Consider the following 26397-nt stretch of genomic DNA (forward strand, 5'->3'; position numbering starts at 1 on the left):
TTTTCCAGGCAAGAATACTGGAGTGGGTTGCCATTTCCTTCTCCAGGGGATCTTCCTGACCCAGGGATTGAACCCAGGTCTCCTGCATCGCAGGCAGAGTCTTTATCGTTTGAGCCACCAGGGAGCCTTTCCCCTTACAAAGCACTCTGCTTGCAATCGTGGCCGACTGTGCTGTTTTAGACTTTCTGGACCCCCCACCCCCACCCCCGAGATGCTTTCTGCCCTTATGGTGTTTTAAATATGACTCATTTTTCATAATAAGTGGCGCGGGCAGCTCCGGGGGCTGCCTTTCCTGAGACAGGAAGGGACAGTGAGTCCTTGACGGTCAGCACGGATATAAAGTACCTGGAAGCCCCAGGCGACTGTATTCTCCCAGCTGGGTCTCCTCCAGCCCAGTCCACAGATAGGGGCTGCGGGGTGCGGCTGGCGGGGGACAGCCTGGAGGGGACAGCAGCTGACTTCGGAGGTGACCCTGGTAGAGACGTGTCCTGGGGCTGAGGTCTGTGGCCAGCTTCCCCGCCCACTTCTTCTGTTTCTGGGTACCAGAGGAAATTGACACAATTATGAACTTTAACCACTTTTCACAGTCTGTTTCGGTTTTAAACCCTAAACCTGTTTTCGCAGAGATGTCCTGTGGTCCTTCTGGTTAACTCCTCCTGTACGGTAGACCCCCAGCCTCACCCACACATAGGGGCCTTCGGAACTGTGTTTCTTGTTTCTCTTACAGACCTTCTGCTTCCTTTGCCCTGTTTAGGGTGAACCTTTCTTCTAGAACCTTCCTTGGCTCCCATCGCTGTCCCATAGGACCAGAAAGAGAGCCATGTAGGCAATTCAAAATTGTTTGCTACTGCTGCTGCTGCTAAGTCGCTTCAGTCGTGTCCGACTCTGTGCGACCCCATGGACGGCAGCCTACCAGGCTCCCCCTCCCTGGGATTCTCCAGGCAAGAACACTGGAGTGGGTTGCCATTTCCTTCTCCAATGCATGAAAGTGAAAAGGGAAAGTGAAGTCGCTCAGTCGTGTCCGACGCCTAGCGACCCCATGGACTGCAGCCTACTAGGCTCCTCCGCCCATGGGATTTTCCAGGCAAGAGTACTGGAGTGGGTTGCCATTGCCTTCTCCATCAAAATTGTTTAGTAGCTACATTTAAGAATCCACCTGCAGTGGGGGAGATCTGGCTTCAGTCCTTGGGTTGGGAAGGTCCACTGGAGAAGGAAATGGCAACTCACTCTGGTATTCTTGCCTGGAGAATTCCATGGATAGAGGAGCCTGGCGGGCTATAATCTACTGGGTGGCAAAGAGTCGGACATGACTGAGAGCGATGAACAGAACCATATTTTGAAAAGTAAAAAGAAACAGGTGAAATGAACTTTAAAAAGCATGCACGCTAAATCGTGTATGACTGTTTGTGACCCCATGGACTGTAGCCCACCAGGGTCCTCTGTCCATGGGATTTTCCAGGCAAGAATACTGGAGTGGGCTGTCATTTCCTGCTCCAGGGGATCTTCCCGATCAGTGAGCAAACCCAAGTCTCTTGCATGTCCTGCTTTGGCAGGTGGATTCTTTACCACCTGGGGAGCCCAAAATGAACTTTACCAACATATTAATTCTGGCTATCTAAAAATATCATTTTGATGTGAGAAGTGAAGTGAAGTCGCTCAGTCGTGTCCGAGTCTTAGAAACCCTATGGACTGTAGCCTACCAGGCTCCTCTGTCTATGGGATTTTCCAGGCAATAGTATAGATTTTCCAGGCATTTTGATGTGGAGACATATAAAAAAATTATGAATGAGATATATCACATTCAGTTCAGTTCAGTTCAGTCGCTCAGTCATGTCCGACTCTTTGCGACCCCATGAATCGCAGCACGCCAGGCCTCCCTGTCCATCACCAAGTCCCGGAGTTCACTCAGACTCACGTTCATCGAGTCAGTGATGCCATCCAGCCATCCCATCCTCTGTCGTCCCCTCCTCCTCCTGCCCCCAATCCCTCCCAGCATCAGAGTCTTTTCCAATGAGTCAACTCTTCACATGAGGTGGCCAAAGTACTGGAGTTTCAGCTTTTAGCATCATTCCTTCCAAAGAAATCCCAGGGCTGATCTCCTTCAGAATGGACTGGTTGGATCTCCTTGCAGTCCAAGGGACTCTCAGGTGTCTTCTCCAACACCACAGTTCAAAAGCATCAATTCTTCGGTGCTCAGCCATTAACATTTTTTAAATGTTTTCACATCCAGGGTGTATTTTACATTTACATCACATCCCAAATCGGATGCTAAAATTTTATCAGAAACGTTTGATCTTGATTCAGAGTTCCTTCAGTTTGCTGTTGAAAAAGTAGATTCACATACCCAAGGCATCCCAGACTCACATAAAAGTGTTCTGATGAATGAATCATGTATCCTTTTGTTGTTGTTGTTCTGACTTCGCTGCACAGCTTCTGGGAATCTTAGTTCCCCAACTAGGAATTGAAGCTGGGCCGTCAGCAGTGAAAGTGCAGAGAGTCCTAACTACTGGACTGCCAGGGAGTTCCCTGTATCCTATTTCGATTTTCTTTTTTTAAGGTTTGTTTATTTTTTGGATGTTCTGGCTCTTTGTTGCTGTGTGCAGGCTTTCTCTAGCTGTGGCGAGCAAGGGCTACTCTTCATGGCGTGCACGGGCTTCTCTTGTGGAGCACAGGCTGTAGGCACGAGGGCTTCAGTAACTGCAGCTCCCAGACTCTAGAGCATAGGCTCAACAGTTGAGGCCCACGGGCCTACTTGCTCCGAGGCATGTGGGATCCTCCCAGATCAGGGATCGAACCTGTTTCTCCTGCGTTGGCAGGCTGATTCTTTACCACCGAGCCTCCAGGGAACACCCCCGCCACCCACCCCACCCCCATATTCTATTTTAAATTTAAATCACTTAAATATAATTTTAGCCGTTCTGTTCCTCGGTCACATTTCAAGTGTTCAGCCAGCCTTGTGTGGTTGCTGGCGGCCGTAATGGACAGCCCAGATAGAGACCATTTCCCCCATTCCAGAAAGTTCCCTTAGACAGTCCAGGCTTATAGAATAAAGTCCAAACATCTCCGTGGGACTTTCAAAATTTTCTAGAACCCAGCCCCCACCTGTCTGGCTTTACTGATTGATTTTTCTGCACGTTCATTTTCCCATGCCTCTCTTTCCACTTTGAAAGCCCTTTCATCTCTTCCCCCAGAGAAATCTCTTCTTTCGGGCTGGGCTGAAAAGCAGAGTGTCCTTGAAGGAGTCTCCCCCTTTCCCCGCGGCAGAATGAATGGTTGCCTCTGCTTCCCACGGGTTCTAGAAGAAGAGACAGGGTGCGTGGGAAGCAGCACTAGGCCAGCCAAGCCCCCGGCCCGTGGCTCACCGCTCTCAGAGCTCGGGGCCTCGTTTCTCCTGAGACAGGTTTGAATGCATCTTCTAACTCAGCCTTAGCCCTGCCCCGCTGGAAAGCAGAACCAGACAAAGGACAGCACTGTGTCCTTCTCCAGCGGCCCCGGGGGCGGCCGAGCATGGGACCGCAGACAGGAACACGCCCCGGGTCCAGGCCATGTAATTCTAGGCAGGCATCAGCTCTGCGGGGAAAAAAAGACTTTTCTTGGCCCTCACAAAAGGAAATATGTGCTCTGATTCTCGTTTGTCAAAATGTGAACTGCTTGGTGTGTGTGTGCCTGTGTGTTTACTTAAAAAAAAAAACTATAACATATTGGAGAAGGAAATGGCAGCCCACTCCAGTGTTCTTGCCTGGAGAATCCCAGGGACGGGGGAGCCTGGCAGGCTGTCCATGGGGTTGCAAAAGAGATGGACACGACTTAGTGACTAAAACAACAGCAACAACATACCATATTAAAGAATATTTTTCCTATTACTTAGGCTATCAATTGTAATCAGATATATTAAAAGCTACAAATACTCCCCAGAATAACTTAATGAATGCATGATAAGAAGTAAAATAAAAACCTCTAGCATATATACAAAAAAAGGGCACATAATTGTACAACTCTGCTGCTGCTATGCTGCTAAGTCACTTCAGTCGTGTCCGACTCTGTGCGACCCCAGAGACGGCAGCCCACTGGGCTCCTCCGTCCCTGGGATTCTCCAGGCAAGAACACTGGAGTGGGTTGCCATTTCCTTCTCCAATACATGAAAGTGAAAAGTGAAAGTAAAGTCGCTCAGTCGTGCCCCACTCTTAGCGACCCCATGGACTGCAGCCTACCAGGCTCCTCCGTCCATGGGATTCTCCAGGCAAGAGTACTGGAGTGGGTTGCCACTGCCTTCTCCGAATTGTACAACTCTAGTTTTCACAAAGTGGACATTCCTATGTAACCACCCCAGATGAAGAAAGAGAACATGACTAACCCTCTTTCCCTGCTTCTAGGCTCCACTTCCCCTTCCCAAATTAATCACTTTCTTGACTTCTAGCCCCAGGGTTCCTTTCTGGACTTGAGGTATCTAGCATTACATGGTATGCGTTTCTTGGCATCTGGCTTGTTTTGCTCAGTATTCCTTTTGCCATAGTTTGTAGTTGGGTTTTGAAGGCCTTTGTTTTTTCCGTCCCCTGAAACACTGAGTAAAGGTTGCAGCGATTAATGAAAAAAAGCGACAAAAGAAAAAACATTAGATGTGAAAGATTGTGGTTAGGTGATGGTTTCAAGTGTGAAAAAGCTTCTGCTCACATTTGGCTGATGTTTGCCTTGGGGATTTTTTCTCTCTCTCTCTCTTTTTTCCATAATTTAATTTACTTTTGTCTTCGTTGCTGCTCTGGATTTTCTCTAGTTGTGGCGATAGGGAAGGGGCAGTGAGCTACTCTCTAGTCGCGGTACATGGGCTTCTCATTGCAGTGGCTTCTCTTGTTGCAGAGCGCAGGCTGTGGGGCCTGCGGGCTTCAGTAGCTGCAGCGCACAAGGTCTAGAGTACAGGCTCAATAGTGATGCATCGGCTTTGTTGCTCCGAGGCATGTGGGATCTTCCTGTTTTAGGCAGATTCTTTACCACTGAGCCACCAGGGAAGCCCCTCCCCTGGTAAATTTCTAGTTTTGGGTGATTTTTCTCTTGTTATTATCTACCTTTTATTTATTTATTTAAATGAAAATGCAAAGGATGTGCAATACCCAAGGCAATCATTTTTTTTTTTTTTTTTTTTGGTCAGCATGTGGGATCTTAGTTCCCTGACCAGGGATCGAACACGTGCCCCCCGCAGGAGAAGTGCAGAGTCTTAACCCCTAAACCACCAGGGAAGTGCTCTACCTTTTAGCTTTACATAGGGAATCTCTTGTTAAGGTGGTCCTTCCTGGGTCTGGAAGGGCTGATGGTCATTCCTTTTGTGGCTTTTGAACGAGGCTGGATACTGGTCATTTCCTGATCATCTGTTTATCAGGAAGAAAATGAAAGACTGAGGGTGGAAATGAAGAGACTGGACGGGGGCGGGGATGTTCATGGAGTTGCTGATCTGGTGTCTTCTGGTTTTGCTTTAGGTAAAATGTCTGTTCCAGGATCCTACCAGGCGGCCGCTGGGCCCTCCGCGGTGCCGACTGCACCCCCATCCTATGAAGAGACGGTGGCTGTCAACAGTTACTACCCCACACCTCCAGCACCCACGCCTGGGCCGAACACGGGGCTCATGACGGGCCCGGATGGGAAGGGGATGAACCCACCTGCCTACTACACCCAGCCAGTGCCTGTCCCCAATGCCAATGCAAGTACGTACGTACAACTTGCTGACCCCCTTCCCTTCTACTGCAGAGGGCACAGGTTCGATCCCTGGTCGGGAAACTAAGATCCCACATGCCACTTGGTGCAGCTAGAAAATAATAGGAATCCACCTGCAATGCAGGAGACCCAGGTTTGATCCCTGGGTCGGGAAGATCCCCTGGAGAAGGGAATGGCAACCCACTCCAGTATTCTTGCCTGGAGAATTCCATGGACAGAGGAGCCTGGTGGGCTTCCATCCATGGGGTCATAGTCAGACATGAGTGACTACCACTTTCACTTTCAAATTGATAAAAATAATTTTTTTTTAAAAGGAGAGCCACCAAAGCGACTCTGCCCGAGTCTAGGCAGTCAGTCCAGCTTTCCCTGTTCTGAAATTTCACATCTAGTCTTGGGTTCCATGTCAGGGAGGCTTTTGGCTTTTCCATAATATAAGGCATGGTTCATGAGCTTTCCCAAGTTGGACATCAGCTAGTCCTCTGGTGTTCATCACAGGGGGATGACCACCTATCCCAGAAAAATGTGGGAATGGGAGCTTGATTTGGGAGGCTCTCGCCCTTGCTGCTGAGGTTTGTCTGGAGAACCCTTGCCCCGAGGCTAGGGGTGGAGTAGGAGAGGGAGAGAATGCAGCCCATCGAGCAATGGGTAGGCTACAGCCCACCCCCAGCTCATCATGAGTGCAGGCCACTCCCGTGCCTTCCAGACTTTCTTCATGACCTTTCCCTTTGTTACTTCCTGCTGCTCAGATGCACTCAGGTATGTTGCTGATTCAGTGTAAGCAGCTCAGAGAGTGGGCCCAGGCATCAGCCTGCCTGGGTTCATCAGCCTCCTTGTGCCTCAGTTTTCCCCATCTGTAAAATGGGGCTCATCAAGTACCTACAACCGGGGACTGTTAAGGTTAAATAAAGCTCTATGAATAATCCTGGGATAAACATGAACTGTCATTTGGGGGCCTTCGCTGGTGGTCCAGTGGTTAAGACACTGTACTCCCAGTACAGGGGATTCAGGTTTGATTCCTGGTCAGGGAACTAAGATCTCACATGTTGTGTTGCCAAAAGATAAAAACAGTCATGCTGAAGTGACTTTGACTACTCCAAATGGAAGATAACAAGGCTTTAGACTATTTTATAGATCCCACTCTGATCAATAAGTAACTCATTCTTGCAGCCTCAAAAAACTTATTAAAATTTACCTTAGTGCTAAATTGTGCTTTAATACTGCTCCTCTGCCAACAAAGGTCCGTCTAGTCAAGGTTTTTCCAGTGGTGATGTATGGATGTGAAAGTTGGACTGTGAAGAAAGCTGAGCGCCGAAGAATTGATGCTTTTGAACTGTGGTGTTGGAGAAGACTCTTGAGAGTCCCTTGGACTGCAAGGAGAGCCAACCAGTCCATTCTAAAGGAGATCAGTCCTGGGTGTTCTTTGGAAGGACTGATGCTGAAGCTGAAACTCGAATACTTTGGCCACCTCATGCGAAGAGTTGACTCATTGGAAAAGACTCTGATGCTGGGAGGGATTAGGGGCAGGAGGAGAAGGGGACGACAGAGGATGAGGTGGCTGGATGGCATCACCGACTCGATGGACATGAGTTTGGGTGAACTCCAGGAGTTGGTGATGGACAAGGAGGCCTGGCGTGCTGTGATTCATGGGTTGGCAGAGAGTCAGACATGACTGAGCAACTGAACTGAACTGTTCCTCTGCCGGGGATGGTGTGTGTGCAGGAGCTTTCTATTAATAGGGCTTTCTAGGAGAAGTAAGTCTGGTTAGCTCTGGGTGGTAATGTCCCCTAACACAAAGATCACAGAAGTGGCATTTCAACAACATAAAAAAGAACAGAAGGAAGTTACTTTGACAGAACTATGAGCTTCAGCAACTTGGCCAAAAATCAAAAGAAACACACTAAGCCCTGAGGGCTTCGTGATTTCCATCACCTCTGGTGCTCTTCTGTTGCTTGTGGATGTTGTCCACGTCATTTTCTCTTTTTAGCGTGACGTCACACATCCCTAGCGTGTATCAACATGGTCCTCCGACTTTAAAGAACTGGGTCAGTATTCCCTGGCTTGGTAAGTGCCAGCCTTATCTCTGGACGTTGGAGCTAGTTAAGGAGCCCGTGTGAAATGAAGGCTTGTGTACGGAGGATTCACTGTGTACCAGCATGGAATGAGGTTCTTTACCATCTTTGTCCCATTTAATCCCAGCGACGGCTCTTACTGCATTTTTTCAATAACAGCTTTATTGAGATAGAATTCCCATATCATAAAGTTCACTCTCTTAAAGTATACAGTTCAGTGGTTTTAGCATATTCACAGAGCTGTGCAACCGTCAGCACTCATTCCAGAACGTTTCCATCACCCCAGAAAGAAACCCCATTCCCGTTAGCAGTCACCCCCTCAACCCCCCTGCTCCTAACCCCTGGCAACCACTAATCTATGGATGAAGAAAATTGAGGCCAAAACCCATCACATCACTGTTTCTGAAATTACCATGTGCAGACCACCTTCATAGAACCACTCAAAAGCTTAAAAATTGGTTTGGGGACCCTGCCCCAGACCTGCTGAATCAGACCATCTTGAGGGCCGGGCCCAGGAATCTGCATTCTGTTAGCTCCCCACTTGAGTCCAGAGATGGTCGAGTTTGAAGCCTGGTGGAACTGGGCCAAGTCTCCCCAGAAACAGTCCTCCCCACATCCCCCCTGCAATCTTGTGTGTGGAGGTTTCAAGAGCCCCTCAAATGAAAATTCTGGAAGTCTGCCACTGTTCTCTCTTGTCATCTTTCTCCTCCTAACCCAGTCCCCAATTTGTTTTGGTAAAATACACATAAAATTAATTGCCTGAAGCATTTCAGTGCACGGTTCAGTGGCATTAAGTATGTTCCTATTTTTGTGCAATCCCTACCACCTCACATCTCTGGAACTCTACATTTTACAAAACAAACTCTATACCTATTAAATGGTTGCTCTAATCCCTCTTATCCCCCAGCCCTGGCACCCACCATTACACCTTTTTTTTTTTAAATGTGGACCATTTAAAAAACCTTTATTGAATTCGTTACAATATTGCTTCTGTTTTATGTTTTGATTATTTGGCCTCAAGGCATGTGAGATCTTTGCTCCCCGACCAGGGATGGAACCTGCACCCCCTGCATTGAAGGCGAAGTCTTAACCACTGGACTGCCAGGGAAGTCCCCATTCTTTTTATCTCTGTGAATTCGGCTACTCTGGTTGGCTCCTATATGTGGACTCATACGTATTGGTCTTTTTGTGACTGGCTTATTTCACTTAGCCTAATGCCCTCAAGGTCCATCCACGTTGTAAAATGGGTCAGAACATCCTTCCTTTTTTAAGGCTGAGTAATATTCCACTGAATGAATGGACCACATTTTGTGCATCCAGTCATTCACGGATGGACGTTTGGGTCACTTCTACCTCCTGGTTCTTGAGAACAGTGCTGCCCTGAACACGGATGTGCAGGTATCTGTCGAGACCCTGCCCCTCTTGGTTCACATGTAACGGATGTCTCCCCCGAGACCCTGCCCCTCTTGGTTCGCACATAACGGAAGTCTCCCTCGTGTCCTGATTGGCCTGTGTGTTCTGTTCCCCTTATTAGTTGCCGTGCAGACCGTCTACGTGCAGCAGCCCATCTCCTTTTATGACCGCCCGGTCCAGATGTGTTGTCCTTCCTGCAACAAGATGATTGTGACGCAGCTGTCATACAATGCAGGCGCCCTCACCTGGCTCTCCTGTGGGAGCCTGTGCCTGCTGGGGTAAGTCTGGGGTCCACTCACACCCTGAGCGCTGCCGAATTCCTCTCCTCCAGGATTTCTTCTCCATTACGGGATGTGCCCTGTAGAATGTTGAGCTCGCCTCTCTGGTCTCTCCCCACTGGATGCCAGTAGCTCCCCTGCCCCCGTTGTTACAACCCAGAAATTGTGCACAGTTGGGGACTCCTGCCCTCGATCCTGTCAGGGCCTAGAGGCTGCTCACCTGTCATTTGTTCTCAGACCGCTCCCTGCGTGTCGCGACAGGCGAGGCAGCCGGGTGCATCTGTGCAGGACGATACCCTTGGGGATTTCTTTTTCTTCTAGAATTTCATGATCTAAGTAATGATGTTTGTTTGATTCGGAGAGAAGCTTTAAACAATGTGTACATTAAAATACTTTATAGTCGTCTCTTCAAAACTTCTTATCCTTTTATGACCCCCAGTAGCTTTCTGTTGCCTCCACAAGGGGAGTGTGTAAATATTTATGTCTGAACCGAGGGTATTATGTTGAAAGAGATAATACTTTCTGTCCTGGGAGAAATTTGAGGAGGCACCACGTAATTTTTTTTTTTCCCCCAAACAAAGGCAGGCAGCTTCCGTATTCCTGGTTGTGTGAGTCACTCGGCAAACCTCAGGCACTCCGTTCTCTTCCTTGAAGGAAGCGGGCTTTGCGTGTTTCTTTTCAGAAGCCTTGCTTGGCTGTTTCCTTATTTTCTGCTTGTGACCTAAAAAAGAGAAGGAGTGATAGTTCTCTTCCTAATTTCAAAGAGAGGCTCAAAGCCCCTAAGAGCTTAATTGACTTCCTTGAGGACTTGTATAGAGTGGGGAAGAAAGGATACTGAAAATGCGACATAGAGGTTCATCATCTTTTGGACGTTCCTGTTGAAACTGACTTTGTCTTTGAAATCAGGGAAGGACAAAATGGAAAAGTTTATCCCATATTGGCCCCTGGCTTTCGAATGGAGGCAGCTTTTTGTGTCCCTTCCTCCTTTTTCTTCCTTATGTGCAGTAGCGTGTTCTCAGGTCCTGCTTCTCACTGCTGTGTGGCTGTGGGCAGGTGACTTCACCTCCCTGTGCTCCAGTTTCCTCATCTGTAAACTGGGAGTGCTAATGCCTCCCTTGGGGGTGGCGGGGTTTGTTGAGGATAAACTTGGTGAGTGTGTGTGCATTGACCCTTGGAGCCAGAGGTTAGGCTTATCTCTGCCCTTATGTGAACCCAGGTAAGCTTAGGCAATAGGAAATTCCATTCATGAGATTGTTTCCTCATCAGGTTACTTCCGGATCCTGCTTTATATAAACCAGTGGCTTCCTGTAAAATACTGATTTTTTTTTTTTTTTTTTTAAACTGTGTTTTTGGCCAACTTTGGGTATAAGGCTGTGGGGTGTCTTCTGACACCAGCCAATGCTCCAGCACCAGGTGGGTGTCCAGTGATTCCATTCAATTCAGACACTAATGACCTGGAGTTCAGTACAGACCCCCACAGCTTAAAGGCTCACTCCCACAGCTGGCCCCCGACTTCAGATGCCAGTCAAAAGTCCTGGATCCCCGGTCCTTCAGACCAGTCAGGGATCCTGCTAGTTGCTCTTCAGGTCTGATAATACGCTAGAGTGGCTCACAGAACTCAGAATGGCACTAGTCTGACTTGCATTTACCGGTTTATTATACAGGAGACAAACGGACAGCCAGATGAGGGGGTAACAGGGCGAGGTCCAGATGGGTCCTGAGAGCTTCTGTCCCTGTGGAGCTGGGATGTAGCCACCTTCTGGGACATAAATGTGTCCACCAACCCAGAAGCTCTCCAAATACAGTCGTTCAAGAGCTTTTATAACCTAGTCCTCAGCCCCTCACCCCTCAACCCCTATTCCACCCCAGAGGTCTGTGGTTGGGGCTGAGAGTTGTAAGCCTCTAGTGACTTAGTCTTTCTGGTGACCAGCCCGTCCTGAGCCTGTCTAGAGACCCACCCCAGACACCCTCCGTAGCATACACTCAGGTGTGATGGAGAGCGATTCCTTGTGAATATGAAGATGCAACTCCATCACTCAGGAAATTCCAAGAGTCTTGGAGCTCTGTGCCAAGAACCAGAGACAAAGACGGAATATCTTTATTCTTACACCTCAGGCTGTAGGAAGGTCCTTCCTGCTGAGAGGTCCTTCCTATGTGTGCCGGTGATGGCTTATGTAGGTTAAAGGACATAATTTGTGGGACTTTATTTGGTTGCTGCTGTGAGAAGCAGCTTCTCTGTATGGAAAAACGATCAGTTTTCCAAGACAGAAGTCAGCAAACTACAGTCCAGGGGCCAAATCCAGCCCCTTGTAAGTTTTATTGGAACATGTCACGCCCTTTATGAACAGATTGTGGCCGCTTTCACGCTTCAGTGACAGAATAAGACCCGTGTAGCCTGAAACACATTCTCCCTGGCCCTTTGTAAGAGAAGTCTGCCGATTGCAATCTAAGACTTTGAAAGATGCCCCAGTGACCGAAGAGTTGATAATACGCCCAGGACAGTCTGTCTGTTGTGACAGCCTTGGCGAGAGTTGGAGCTGCCATAACAAATTACCATAAACCTGATGGCTCCAAACAAAAGGAATTGTTTTCTCTCACCATTCTGGAAGGTTCCCAGGTGGCACTAGTGGTAAAGAACCCACCTGCCAATGCCAGAGATGTAAGAGACATGGGTTCAGTCCCTGGATTGGGAAGATCCCCTAGAGGAGGGCGTGCAACCTTCTCCAGTATTCTTGCCTGGAGAATCCCATGGACAGAGGAGCCTCGTAGGCTACAGTCCTTAGGGTCTCATACAGTGGGGCCCGACTGAAGGGACTTAGCGTTCTGGAAGCCAGAAGTCCAAAATCAAGATACCACGCTCCTTCAGAAGGCTCTAAGGGCAGAATCTATCCTTGCCTCTTCCAGCTTCTGGAAGTCCAGGTGTTCTGGGCTGTGGCTATCTCTCTCTTGTCTCTGCCTCTGTCTTTCCATGGGCTTTGTCTCTCTCTCTCTGTATTTCTTTCTTCTTTTGAATATTTAGTATGATAGAGTTTTCTTACTAATTAGTTAATTTTATTTCTGGCTGCATGGGGTCTTTGTTGCTGCACACAGGCTTTCCCTAGTTGCGGTGAGCGAAGGCTGCTACTTCTCATGGTGGTGGCTTCTCTTTGCGGAGCACTGGCTCTAGGCGCTTGGGCTTCCCCCATGGCATATGGAATCTTCGCCTGACCAGGGTTGGAACCCGTGTCCCCTGCATTGGTAGGCAGATTCTTATCCACTGCACCACCAGGGAAGTCTCACCTCTCTGTATTTCTGTGTGTCTTCTTCTCTTATCAGGACCCCAGTCTTTGAGTTTAAGGAGCCCACCCGACATAATAAAGGAAGATCCTATCTTGAGATCCTTAATTACATCTGCAAATACCCATTTTTCCAAATAAGACCACATTCATATGTTCCAGGGGTTAGGACTCTGACATATCTTCCCAGGAGGTTCAGTGGTAAGGAATCCCCCTGCCAATGCAAGGGACCCAGGAGACACGGGTTTGATCCCTGAGTTAGGAAGACCCCCTGGAGAAGGGCATGGCAACCCGCTCCAATATTCTTGTCTGGACAATCCCATGGCCAGAGAAGCCTGGTGGGCTACAGTCCTTGGGGTCTCGGAGCCCGACACAGCTTGAGCACGCACGCACGTGCTGTTTGACGGCTGCCGTCCAGATCACAGTAACACGCCGTGTGTGTCGCCTCTTTTGTTCCAGGTGCATCGCAGGCTGCTGCTTCATCCCTTTCTGTGTGGACGCCCTGCAGGACGTGGACCACCACTGTCCCAACTGCAAAGCTCTCCTGGGCACCTACAAGCGTTTGTAGGACTCAGCCAGGCCTGAAGGGAGCCGTGTGCTGCAGGAAGGCCTCTCCGACTCTTCACCCAGCCCCTGCTCCTGGTGAAGGCTCTACCTTGGTGGTCTCGTGTCTCCAGGGGCTCCACCTTCGTGTCTTCTTTTGGGGGGAAAATATCGCAAAAATCACACACCTCCAAACCCCAGAAATGACTGCTCGGAGTCGTGCACAGACATGCAAAGACATTCTCCTTGAGTGCTGGGTCCAGGGTTTTCTGTCTCCCTCCTCCCCCTGACCGTGACCCCAAGTCATTCCATCTTACTGTGATCGTTGTCCCGTCTGAGTATCTTCTGGTGATTTGCCACTGGCTGGCTTCTATTCTTGCCTCAGTGGGCCTTTCTCTCAGTGGTCTCCAAATCAGAAGCCCCAGACTGCCTTACTTTGAAACTGTTCTGGCCCCAGTACGGCTGAACCAACCTTTAGTGCCTACCACCATAGCCATCTGTTTCCACTTCTGATGACAAAAACCTTATAGACTAAGGGCTTGGCTCTCAGATTCTGTAGCTGCAGGCTTTTAAATAGCACATGAGTTCACTTTAATTTCTTAATTTGTCTCTAAGTACAAGCAGGGGTTATTCACACCCACATAGCCATGAGGTCATAAACGCAGGCTAGAAATAGAAGGCTGGATCTTATCACTGATCTGCCTTCTTGGGACCAGATCCTCAGCCACTTTCTATGAAGGGCTTTTTTCTGGTAGAGTGATTGTTTTTTATATTAACACTTTTTGTGACCTTCTTTTGGTCTTAAACACCTTTGAGCATAATTTTGAAAGAAGGGACTTACAGAACCATTATCCATAACCATATGACTGGTATCATCTTCCTATTTGCCAGTGCACACTCACTTATTTTTTTTTTTTTTTGCCTTAACAGGAAATGTAATGGATAATTTCATCCACTGCCTTTTCTTGGGTTTAGTGTGTTTCCTAGAAACCTCTATAATGGAACTCATTAAAGTTGGGCCCTTTTGGGGTTCCTAATGGATGTTTGGAAAGACAAAGCACGTTTGAGCACGTCTGGGTACCATGGTGCTGAAAAGCGTGGGGACCCGACTGTTTCAAAGGCCTCTGAAGTCTGGATTTTATTTTTCAGAAATACAGTTTGTTTGTATAACATCGGAAGACATGATTCCTAGGACTGAAGCAGCAAGCTAGAGTTCTCAGTTCGCTGCTGTGTCATCTTTGAAATCAAGACAAAGCCGGGCTGGACTTTCAAGAGTCCCCGTTTTGATAATGAATAGGCACAAGGAATGCATGTGAATAATACTGTGTAGAAATCAAAGCCTAGACATTGATCAAAAATCTGTATATTGGGTGAAAACTATAGTCATAACCCATTGATTCAGCTTATTCATTTAACGTTTTGAAACTTCCAGTAATTATTTTTGCAATGACTATAGATATACTTCATAGTACTTTGTTCTCTGCTTTTCAAAAATAAAGTCTTTGGTTCACTCCGTGAACTATTTATCAATTCTTGCCATGTGAAGAAAGGTCTTATGTTGTGTTTCCAGCTGTTGTTACAAAGAGCCTTTATTTGTTCCATAACAGTACAAAGTCCTTCATGATAGAAAACTTCAGACTGGCTGAATATCCTGCGATGTCAACATGAGCGATGGTGAGTTGGGTGGATGGCTAGTGAGTCAGATTTGAACATGAGGCCGTTGGAACCCAGTAAACATCATTAGTGGCAGCAAGCCGTAGCTTTCAAGTTTTAATAAGATGCACAGAAGGAAGCTGTTCTCATTCATGCTCCGAACAAAACATGCTTTGTTAATTGATCGGGGTAGATGTGAGATGCTAGAAGGAGGGCATTGTAACTCGCCAGGACTATGAATGTCATCCCCTCTTTTCCTACCTGGTGATAAAACTTCATTTTGGAAGGTGACGGTAAATTGTGTCATTGCCGTACGACTTTTATCAATTTAAACCCTAACTTCTGGTTTTGAAAAATTGCCACTCACCCCAATCATGAGCGTGTATTTTTCTTTCTCTTGACAAAATTGAAGGCCATGCATATTTAGCAGTTTTGCTCAGATGGTGGCATATAAATTGTCTCAAACTGTTATCCATTACATATGCAGAGTCTTCAAAATCTTCAAAACAACAGCCCTATTTCAAGGACTGTAACATATATAGTCTGCAGAACTTGAAAAATAACATCGGATGCCTGGCACTTGGCGTGTTCAGTAGACATTCCATTTTATCGTTCTAAGTACAGGCTTATCTGTATATTTTTAACAAATTAAAAGACTATTTTGTGCTGCCCTGTTTGTTGGGGACTTGGGAATCTGTTGGAAGCACTGCATCACATTCAATTATTGCAAGAGCTTTATTTTATATCTACTTGGACCTCAAAGAAGAATTTGTATGAATTTCAAACCCTGAATGGCTGTATATCTTGTTTGTATACCTTGAGTCCATCTAGGCCTTGTACATGCAAGTTTGGGTTTGTGTCCTATTAACAAAAAGAAATCAGTTTATTGCATCTGTTTTAGCCAGCTTAGAGCACGTGACTCATTCCTGGCCGACCGCAGCATTACCCATGAAAATGTTTTCTCTGGGACAACTGGCTCTGCAGTTGCTACCGAGAACACTTCTATGGGGCCCTGAACTATTTATAAAATGTGGCTTCATACACTCACACACAAACTTGGCTTCGGTTTTCTCCCCAGCGACAGCCTTCCGTGTTTGGGATATTAAAGTCCTGCTTTGACTTTCTGGGCTCCAAGATCTCTGTGTAGGAGTAAGTGTAGACGTTGGAATTTTACTTACAAAATTCTGATTTGCATTTTGGATCCTATTAAAGTTATCTCCTGTATTTATGACTCAGATGTTTACAATGAGTCGTCTGTTTTTCATGGGCGCACGAGTGAATTGAAAGTAGATCCAGCAAGGGCGATGAAAGAGAGAAACCCGGAGGTTTCTTTCTTTTTTTTCTTAGGTCTGAAGAATGTTAAAGAAACAAGAATCTGAGGCTTGGAAAGACTGGGAAAAAAAAAAGAAAGAAAAAAGTTCATGGCCAAGTGTACAGTCGAGTGCATTTAACTGTTTTGTGACTGTTCTCTGCAGTTTGAGGAAAAGTGTTCACACATATAAATACCTTTTTTTAAATTTTTTTACTCTTTCAGGTTATTTTTTTAGAGCAGTTTTAGGTTCGAGCAAAATTGAGCTGAAGATACAGAGATTTCTCATGTACTCCCTGCCCCATGCATAGCCTCCCCCATTCTCAACATCCCCCACATTTGTTACAACTGATGAACCTGCACTGATACGTGATCGTCATCCGGCATCCGTTGCGGGCATCGGGGTCAGTCTCGCTGTTGTACGTTCTCTGTGTTTGCACAAGTGTAGGATGACCTGTATCCACCATCTCAGGATCATACAGAGTGATTTTACTCCCTAAAAACTTTCCTGTTCCTGCCCGCCTCCCCCAGCCCCCAGCCACTGTTCTTACTGGCTCTATAGCTTTGCCTCTCCCAGATTGTCGTAGAGCTGGAAACATACACACGGGAATCAGCCTTCTCAGAGCGGCCTTTTTCACTGAAGAATATGCATTTCAGGTTCTCTACGTCTTTCCATAGCTTGGCAGCTCATTTCTTTATTATTCAGATAATATCTCTTCGTTTGTTGTTGTTCGTTTGGTTGGATTTTGGGGCTGTGCCTCACAGCCTGCAGGGTCCTAGTTCCCCAGTCGGATGGAACCCTTGCTCCTGGCAATGGAAGCATGGAATCTTAACCGCTGGATCCTTTACCCAGGGAAGTCCCAGCACTTAGGCTATTCTTACTGCCCTGTCTCAGTGATCTCCTCGTACCTGGTCTCTCAAGTGGGCAAACTCAGTGTAGCCCGTGTGTGCCGTGTCGGTGTCTTCAGAGAACACAGGATTGTACACCCTGTGTTTATATAGCTGTGTATGTGTGAGAATACTACTGGGTTTAGGTTTAGCTGCTTGTTGCTCAAGAAGAACCCAACTCCCCGCTGTTGATCGGGACAAGAGCTTTGAAAGGGGAGTTTCAGAGAGGCACAGGTGGGAGCGGAGCTATATGCAGAACAGTAGTCCATTCCCACAATCGCCTTGAAGCTGGTGGTGCCGTGGCCTGAGGAACATCATCTTGATTGCTTTAGGTACAAAATTCCAGGGTCAGTGTGCCAGCGTTTGCTTGAGGCCAGTTCTCAGAATTTTGTAATTTGGAGCAGCTTATGTCATCGCTGCTGTCTGGTCATCCTGCAGTTAACTTCTTTCACCCCGTGGGGGTTTTAGGGTCTGCAAAACACCTCAAAGGGTATGGCTCAGAATATTACCGATATCCCTTGAGAAACTAAAGGCCCTTGACTTGTTTAAGGGCTTCACTACTGCTATTTTGTCTTGCTCGACTCTTCTTGTGTGTCTGCGCTTTCTCACTTCTCTGATTAAATGTATTCCTTGGCTAAAGTTTCTCTACAGACAAGAGGCAGGCAGAGGACATGGAGTGGTCTGTCCTGGGGAGATGCTCTGTTACGGGGGGGGAGTCACAGTGCAAAGTGAGTGCCAAGGGCAACACCTGGGAACCTCTAGTCTGGCACATCTGTGGTTTTCATGTATCATTTTTTAAAAACTGTTTTGTATTGGTGGTAGAGACAATTAACAATGTTGTGGTAGTTTCAGGTGAACAGCAGAGGGGCTCAGCCGTACGTATCCATGTATCATCAGTTGACTTCTGCTGTATCCAAGGAATTGTACAGCTTGGATGCCAGATACCCCTGCCTGGAAAGCGTGAGCCTCGACCCAGCACTGCCCTGCCTGCCAACACTTCCCTGGCTTTTTGTTGCTGTTGTTTCAAATTTATGTTTAATGGGAGGATAATTGCTTTACAGTGTTGTGTTGGTTGCTGTTGCCAGTAACTTGAATCAGCTATAAGTATACATGTATCCCCTCCCTCTTGAACCTCTCTCCCAACAGCACATCCCACCCCTCTAGGACGTCACAGAGCACCGAGCTGAGACCCCTGAGCTATACAGTTGCTTCCTGATAGCTGTCTATTTCACACGTGATGGTGTACATGTGTCCGTGTTGCTCTCTCAGTTCGTCTCACCTGCTCCTTCCCTCTCTGTGTCTCTTCTCTATGTCTGTGTCTCTGTTCGTGCCCTGCAAATAGGTTCTTCAGTACCATTTTCCAGTGGCTTCTTTATTGTTTCCTTTAGGCTAAAATTCATGTAACATTTAAAAAACATTTTACATTGGAGAATAGTTGCTTTACAGTTCTTGTGTTACAATAGTTGTGTACAACACAATATAGTTGTGTATATTGTGTACAACACAATATAGTTGTGTATATTGTGTACAACAATCGTGTTAGCTTCCAGCATACACCAAAATGATTCAGTTATGCATATATCTGATCTGAAAAAGAATTAGAGCCTTTTTCCATATAGGCTTTTACAGAGTATTGAGTAGAGCTCCCTATACTATACAGTGGGTTTCTTGATGATCTGTTTTATGTATAGTAGTGTGTATATGTTAATCAAAACCTCCAGTCATGTAACATTAAAGTGTATAATTCAGTGACGCCTGGTGCATGCACAGTGTTGGGCAACTCACCACCTTTATATCGAGTTCCAAAGCATTTCTATCAGCCCAACAGAAAACTCCATACCCATTAAGCAGTATCTCGTCACTCCTCCTGCCCCAGCACTGGGCAACCACCCATTTGCTTCTGTTTCTCTGGAATTACCTATTCTGGATACTTCATATAGACATAATCACACTTCATGACCATGCACATCTGGTTTCTTTAACAGGTGTCACGTTTTCAAAGTTCATCCACACTGTAGCATGTACTCAGGGCTTCGTGCCTTCCAGTGGCTGAATAGTACTCCATCGTAGGGGTATGCTGCGTTTTGTTTGTCTCTTTATCACATTTTGGTGATTGTGAATAAGCCCGCTGGGAACATTTATTGGCAGTTTTCTGTGTGGGTATATGTTTTCAGTTCTCTTTGGGTTGGAATTGCTGGGTCATATGGTAGTTCAGTTTAACTTCTTGAGCAACTGCCTGAGAGCTTCTTCTTTTTTAAGTTTGTTTTTTTTTTTAATATTTATTTATTTATTTGGCTGCCTCCGAGTCTTAGTCGCAGCACTCAGGATCTTTGCTTGTGGTGTGTGAACTCTTAGTTGCAGCATATGGGATCTAGTTCCCTGACCAGGGATTGAACCCAGGTCTCCTGCATTGGGAGCACAAAGTCTTAGCCATTGGCCCACTGGGGAATTCCCCCAATGGCTTCGTAAAGCCGCTTCTGGCTTAGACTACCATTTGGAACTGCTCTGGCCTGGAGAACTGTGCTCTGTCCTGCAGCGTGAACTGTTTGGAGCAGCCAGGTAGCGACAGAGCTGGACTTGGAGCAAGAAGACCTGCGCCCTGGGCTGGCCTGCCCCGGATCCTCAGCCGACCTGAACCCCACTCGGTCCTCTGGCACTCGTGATCTCGGGTGGCCTCAGCTTGCAGCGAGGCTTGGCTTCCCAGCCAGAGACAGGCCAGGTTGCTGTGGTGAAAGCACCTGGTTGGTGGTCAGCGACAAGGGCCCTGGCCCTTTGGCTCCTGCAGAAAAGACGGGAAGTAGTGAGCAAAGTAAAGTATTTATTAAGAGGGGAGAAACAAGTGCAGTACATGTAGATGGCACACGAGCGGACTTGGGGGGAGAGAGTCGTGCCCTCGTGGCAGCTTGAATCACTTTTATGGGGTATTTCTTCCGGGTTTCCTTTGGTTAATCATTTTGGTTTGCCTGGCTCACTTCCCATATTTTCTATATCTCAGGATCCTCCCATGTGTGCGCACGCATCTCTTAGCCAAGATGGATCCGACCAAAAAGGCCTCTGGGTGGAACGTCCCTTGACACAACTCCCCTTTGGTCTCCAAGGAGCCTTTCTGTGTGTGTGTGGTTGGGAAGGTCTCCTGACTTCAGGAAAGAGACTTACGTGATCTGGACAGGGCCTGGCCTTCTCCCGTAATTGTCCAGCTAGTCTCATCTTGGAGTTTCAGACCACGGCGGGTGAATCTCCCACCACTTTACCCTGGGGGGACCCATCTACCGCCTGCCTCACTCCCACTGAGCCTGAAAGAGGAGGAGGGGTGGATGGTGCATCTCGGCTCCTCTGTGTGGCCTCTGAGAGGTTCAGCTGTTGGTCCTTTGTTTACCCGTATGCCCAGCACGGGAAATAGTAAAGGGCGGGGTGGGAGCACTGACCTCTGCCTCATGGAACTGATGGTAGAGGGGGAGAGAGAGACATCAAATAAGAAAACCTAACACTTCCAACCTGTTACAAACCAGGAGGGAAAAGTGGAGGAAAATAGCCGACTGTAGTGATTTTACTCGTGGGGGAAGGGCACCTCATCCTCGCAAATTATCCAGTCATTCTGATGTTTCCTTCTGCCCAGGGGGCAGCCTTTATGTTTCAATGCCAGAGGAGTCTGAAAGCTGTGTTAGGAAAGTTCATTTCTGTTCTGTGTCTTTGCGTGATTTCATTTGTTCTGTCTCCCTCTCTGGGTAGAATCACTGGATGCCTTCCATTTTCTTTGGAAGAATGAAACCTAACCATTTTCTCTAGCTCCTGTCTCCAGATTTCCCCTTGATACCAGGAAGGGCAAGGCTGGCTTCGAGTAAGTGGGTGGATTCTGGCCAAGTGTGGTCAGTAGAAAATGTCCCATTGGCCCAGAGGGCCACAGGGTTCTCCCAGGCGCCTGCCCACGGTCCCCTCGAACCCGAGTATCCTCGATAAGAGTCTGGTGGAGAAAAGGGAAAGTGAGAAACACTTGACAATCAGTTCTAGGGTTTCCCTGGCGGCTCAGATGTTTAAGAATCCACCTGCATTCAGGAGACGGGTTTGATTGCTGGATTAAGATCCCCTGGAGAAGGGAATGGTTACCCACTCCAATATCCTTGCCTGTAGAATCCCATGGACAGAGGAGCCTGGCGGGCTACAGGCCATAGGGTTGCAAAGAGTCGGACACGACTGAGTGACTTAACACTTTCACTACTTTTTTGCTTTCAGTGGGGATGTTTCTTTTGCTTGGTTCTGGGCATGGGAGGGGTGGGAGCTGTCCCAGCAGAGAGAGCCGGGGAGGCAAGAACCCTAACAACTCTTTAAGGTTATTTTCTAAGCCATAATCTGCATTTCTTGTTCATGTCTAAAATTAAAGTGGGAGGAAAATAAAAACCCTTATCATAAGCCTGATGGAGGGGTGGTGGGTTGAGGTCTCCCCTTTCTGCACATGCTTGAACTTGAAACCCTTACACAGCAGGGAGCTCCCAGCAGCCGGGGGTGGGTGTCGGGGAGGGGTGTTGGGGGTGGGATAGGGGTGGGGACTCTGAACTCATCGGTTTCATCAGTGGAATCTGATCACTGCTGCCTGAATGATGTGATTTAGAGACACTTTCCCTAGTTTCACTAAGGGCCTTTTTTTTTTTTTTTTAAAGGAAGTACAGTGAATTCGGGCTTCCCAGTGGTGCTAGTGATAAAGAATCTGCTTGCCAATGCAGGAGACCTAAGAGATGTGCGTTCAATCCCTGGGTCCAGGAGATCCCCTGGAGTAGGAAATGGTACCCTACTCCAGTACTCTTGCCTGGAAAATCCCCTGGACAGAAGAGCCTGGTGGGGTACAGTCCGTGGGGTTGCAAAGAGTCAGACACAACTGACTGAATGCACACACACAGTCACTTAGAGTTAGTTTCAGTTGTATAACCGTGATTCAATAAATTGCATTATTATAAAATGTGGGCTATATTCCTGTGCTGTCCAGCATATCCTTGTAGCTTATTTGTTTTATATTTAGTAGTTGGTGCCTCTTAATCCCCCACCCCATCTTGTCCCTCCCCACTTCCTTCTCCGAACTACTAACCATTGGTTTGTTCTCTGTGTCTGTGAGTGTTTCCATTTTGTTATATTCTTTTGTTTACTTTATAGATTCCACACATAAGCTGTGGTTGTATTGGTTTACTTTTTCCTGCTTTGTGGTTTTTCTAACTAGGTATTTTCTTCCTCCTTTCATCTTCTTCCTGCTGTCTGTCCTAAAGTCGTAGATGAGCTCTGGGTGTGTGTGTGTGTGTGTGTGTGTGGTCTCTGTGAGGGTGCATGGGGGTCTGGACTTGTGTGCGTATGTGTGTGTGTCTGTGTTTGTGTGTGTATGTGTGTGTCTGGGCTTCGTCATTGTGCATGTGTGTGTGTATGTGTGTGTCTGGGCTTCATCAGTGTGTGTGTGTATGTGTGTGTCTGGGCTTCATCAGTGTGTGTGTGTGTATGTGTGTGTCTGGGCTTCATCAGTGTGTGTGTGTGTGTGTGTGTGTGGTCTCTGTGAGGGTGCATGGGGGTCTGGACTTGTGTGCGTATGTGTGTGTGTCTGTGTTTGTGTGTGTATGTGTGTGTCTGGGCTTCGTCATTGTGCATGTGTGTGTGTATGTGTGTGTCTGGGCTTCATCAGTGTGTGTGTGTGTATGTGTGTGTCTGGGCTTCATCGGTGTGTGTGTGTGTGTGTGTGTGTGTGGTCTCTGTGAGGGTGCCTTGGGGGTCTGGACGTGTGTGTGTATGTGTGTGTTGGTGGATGTTTGGGGAGGGGTAGTTCTAGGTATCTGTGATGTGTGTTTCTCTGTAGTCACCGTGAGTGGTTCTGTGTATGTGTGTGTGTATGTGTGTGTCTGGGCTTCGTCAGTGTGTGTGTGTGTGTGTGTGTGTGTGTGTGGTCTCTGTGAGGGTGCATGGGGGTCTGGACTTGTGTGCGTATGTGTGTGTGTCTGTGTTTGTGTGTGTATGTGTGTGTCTGGGCTTCGTCATTGTGCATGTGTGTGTGTATGTGTGTGTCTGGGCTTCATCAGTGTGTGTGTGTATGTGTGTGTCTGGGCTTCATCAGTGTGTGTGTGTGTATGTGTGTGTCTGGGCTTCAGTGTGTGTGTGTGTGTGTGTGTGTGTGTGTGGTCTCTGTGAGGGTGCCTGGGGGTCTGGACTTGTGTGTGTATGTGTGTGCGTCTGTGTTTGTGTGTGTATGTGTGTGTCTGGGCTTCATCGGTGTGTGTGTGTGTGTGTGTGTGTGGTCTCTGTGAGGGTGCCTTGGGGGTCTGGACGTGTGTGTGTATGTGTGTGTTGGTGGATGTTTGGGGAGGGGTAGTTCTAGGTATCTGTGATGTGTGTTTCTCTGTAGTCACCGTGAGTGGTTCTGTGTATGTGTGTGTGTATGTGTGTGTCTGGGCTTCGTCAGTGTGTGTGTGTGTGTGTGTGTGTGTGTGGTCTCTGTGAGGGTGCATGGGGGTCTGGACTTGTGTGCGTATGTGTGTGTGTCTGTGTTTATGTGTGTATGTGTGTGTCTGGGCTTCGTCATTGTGCATGTGTGTGTGTATGTGTGTGTCTGGGCTTCATCAGTGTGTGTGTGTATGTGTGTGTCTGGGCTTCATCAGTGTGTGTGTGTGTATGTGTGTGTCTGGGCTTCAGTGTGTGTGTGTGTGTGTGTGTGTGTGTGTGTGGTCTCTGTGAGGGTGCCTGGGGGTCTGGACTTGTGTGTGTATGTGTGTGCGTCTGTGTTTGTGTGTGTATGTGTGTGTCTGGGCTTCATCGGTGTGTGTGTGTGGTCTCTGTGAGGGTGCCTTGGGGGTCTGGACGTGTGTGTGTATGTGTGTGTTGGTGGATGTTTGGGGAGGGGTAGTTCTAGGTATCTGTGATGTGTGTTTCTCTGTAGTCACCGTGAGTGGTTCTGTGTATGTGTGTGTGTATGTGTGTGTCTGGGCTTCGTCAGTGTGTGTGTGTGTGTGTGTGTGTGTGTGTCTGGGCTTCATCGGTGTGTGTGTGTGTGTATATGTGTGTCTGGGCTTCGTCAGTGTGTGTGCGTGTGTGTGTGTATGTGTGTGTCTGGGCTTCATCAGTGTGTGTGTGTGTGTGTGTGTGTGTGTGTGTGTGTAGTCTCTGTGAGGGGGTCTGGGGGTCTGGACTTGTGTGTGTATGTGTGTGTCTGGGCTTCGTCAGTGTGCATGTGTGTGTATGTGTGTATCTGGGCTTCATCAGTGTGTGTGTGTGTGTGTATGTGTGTGTCTGGGCTTCAGTGTGTGTGTGTGTGTGTGTGTGTAGTCTCTGTAAGGTGCATGGGGTCTGGACGTGTGTGTGTGTGGGTGTGTTGGTGGATGTTTGGGGAGGGGTAGTTCTAGGTGTCTGTGATGTGTGTTTCTCTGTAGTCACCGTGAGTGGTTCTATGTGTGTGTGTGTGCGCGCGCGTGCGTGCGTGCGTGCGTGCACACTTGCAGGGAGAGAGAAGTGACAGAGCTATTCAGAGCTGCATTCCCTCCGGGTTTCCCTTCAGTCCCCGAGCTTGCGAGGCCTCCAAGGACTTCAAGCCAACCTACCCAGCAGGGAATGGCTGTCACCTTGCTGATCTCAGGGACTGAGAAGGTGAGAACAGTGGTTTTTCCACTTCCTACATGTAAACCACTTGCAGTACGGCGTGGGCGTGAGCGTGCCTGACCTCCCTGACCTCGTCAGTCACTCCCCATGGTAGACAGGTGACTCTGCTTGAGAAAGACTTCCTGAACCCTCCACTGCAGGACCAGGCCTGCCCATCGCACTCAGCCTGGGCTGCGGGAGCCTTTACAAACCTGTGCGGTCTGGCCACACTCCAGACCAACTGGATCGGAACCTTCCAGGGTGGGGCCGACTTCCCTACTGGGCACCTGGGGCATTTGATATTGTTAGGGGCTCGGGGAAATGTACGATTTTTAAAATATTTTTAAATTGTATTTATTTATTTTTGGCCAGGCTGGGGGTTTGTTGCTGTGTGGGCTTTGCTCTAGCTGCCGAGAGCGGGGAGGGGCTGCTTGTTGCAGTGGCCTCTCTTGTCAGGAGCACAGGCTCTGGGGTGTGCGGACGTCAGTGGTTGCAGCTCACGGGCAGTACTGCAGACCCCGGGATCTGGAGCGCAGGCTCAGTAGTTGTGGTACACGAGCTTCGTTGCTCGTTAGCATTTGGGATCTTCCTGGACCAGAAATCAGACCTGTATCTCCTGAATTGGCAGGTGGATTCTTTAGCCACCAGGGAAGCCCTAAAATTTTTTAATAGGAGGGAAAAGCCTGAATAAAATAATAATGAACATATAATAATGACTCTAACCTGGACTATATTGCTCTTCCTATCAATGCAGCCTTAAAATATACCTTTCAATATAGGAATAGTTTTAAGGACAGAGGGGCCCAGGTCAAAGGCCCTGGTCTACTGTTTATGGGATAGAATCAATCTTGCCTCCCTTCTTTCAGTAAAGGTTTACTGAGTATGTAATGTGCAGGGAGGTCTTCCCAGGTGGTTCAGTGGTAAATAATTAGCCTGCCAATGAAGGAGATTCGGCTTGGATCCTTAGTTCGGGAAGAGAAGGAAATGGCAACCCACTCCAGTATTCTTGCCTGGGAAATCCAACGGACAGAGGAGCCTGATGGGCTATGGTCCTCAGAGTCAAACACGACTTAGCCACTGAATAATGGCAACGATGTGCGAGGAGACAGCCTCCTGGGTCTTGGGGAGTTTAAGTAAGAACTTCATCATTTGGACTTCCCTGGGGGCTCAGATGGTAAAGCATCTGCCTACAATGTGGGAGACCTGGGTTCAATCCCTGGGTTGGGAAGATCTCCTGGAGAAGGAAATGGCAACCTACTCCAGTATTCTTGCCAGAGGAGCCTGGTAGGGCTACAGTCCATGGGGTCACAAAGAGTTGGACACGACTGAGTGACTTCACTTTCCTTTCATCATTTTAGGATTGTTTTGCATGTTATGATAAAGTTATCTTGTGTAGAACACTTCTATAGCCTTCGCCAAGACAAGAACTCTTCCAGATGGAAAAGAAAAACATCTTCACCAGTTTACAGATAAAATAATAACAGACACAGAATAAGCTGCTGAGCAACCCACAGCTCAGTGAGGACTTCTGATACTATTAATAATATATACCTTGGTCTTTTTAAATATAGATTTCTGGGGCTTTTGCTCAGAGATTTGGATTCAGAAGGCCTGGGAAGGGCCCCAGGAATATGTATTTTTATATAAAAGCACCCAGCTGGTTCCTAAGG

General features: G+C 47.7%; 1 protein-coding gene across 2 annotated transcripts in view; it reads left to right on the plus strand.

The window, feature by feature from the left end:
- LITAF (lipopolysaccharide induced TNF factor) overlaps positions 1-16053 on the plus strand; it is a 37524-nt gene extending 21471 nt beyond the window's left edge. The window contains exons 2-4 of one of the 2 annotated variants that reach the window (XM_027526760.1): positions 5469-5693; positions 9307-9463; positions 13198-14811. In XM_027526760.1, the coding sequence (XP_027382561.1) occupies positions 5474-5693; positions 9307-9463; positions 13198-13306 (486 nt within the window). In that variant the 5' untranslated portion in view covers positions 5469-5473 and the 3' untranslated portion in view covers positions 13307-14811. Of the gene's footprint in view, positions 1-5468; positions 5694-9306; positions 9464-13197 lie in introns of both variants that reach the window. The other variant, XM_027526761.1, reaches the window with a different exon arrangement.
- Positions 16054-26397: the final 10344 nt, after the last annotated feature.

Source organism: Bos indicus x Bos taurus, chromosome 25 (genome assembly GCF_003369695.1).
Source record: "Bos indicus x Bos taurus breed Angus x Brahman F1 hybrid chromosome 25, Bos_hybrid_MaternalHap_v2.0, whole genome shotgun sequence".
Taxonomy (NCBI): Eukaryota; Metazoa; Chordata; class Mammalia; order Artiodactyla; family Bovidae; genus Bos; species Bos indicus x Bos taurus.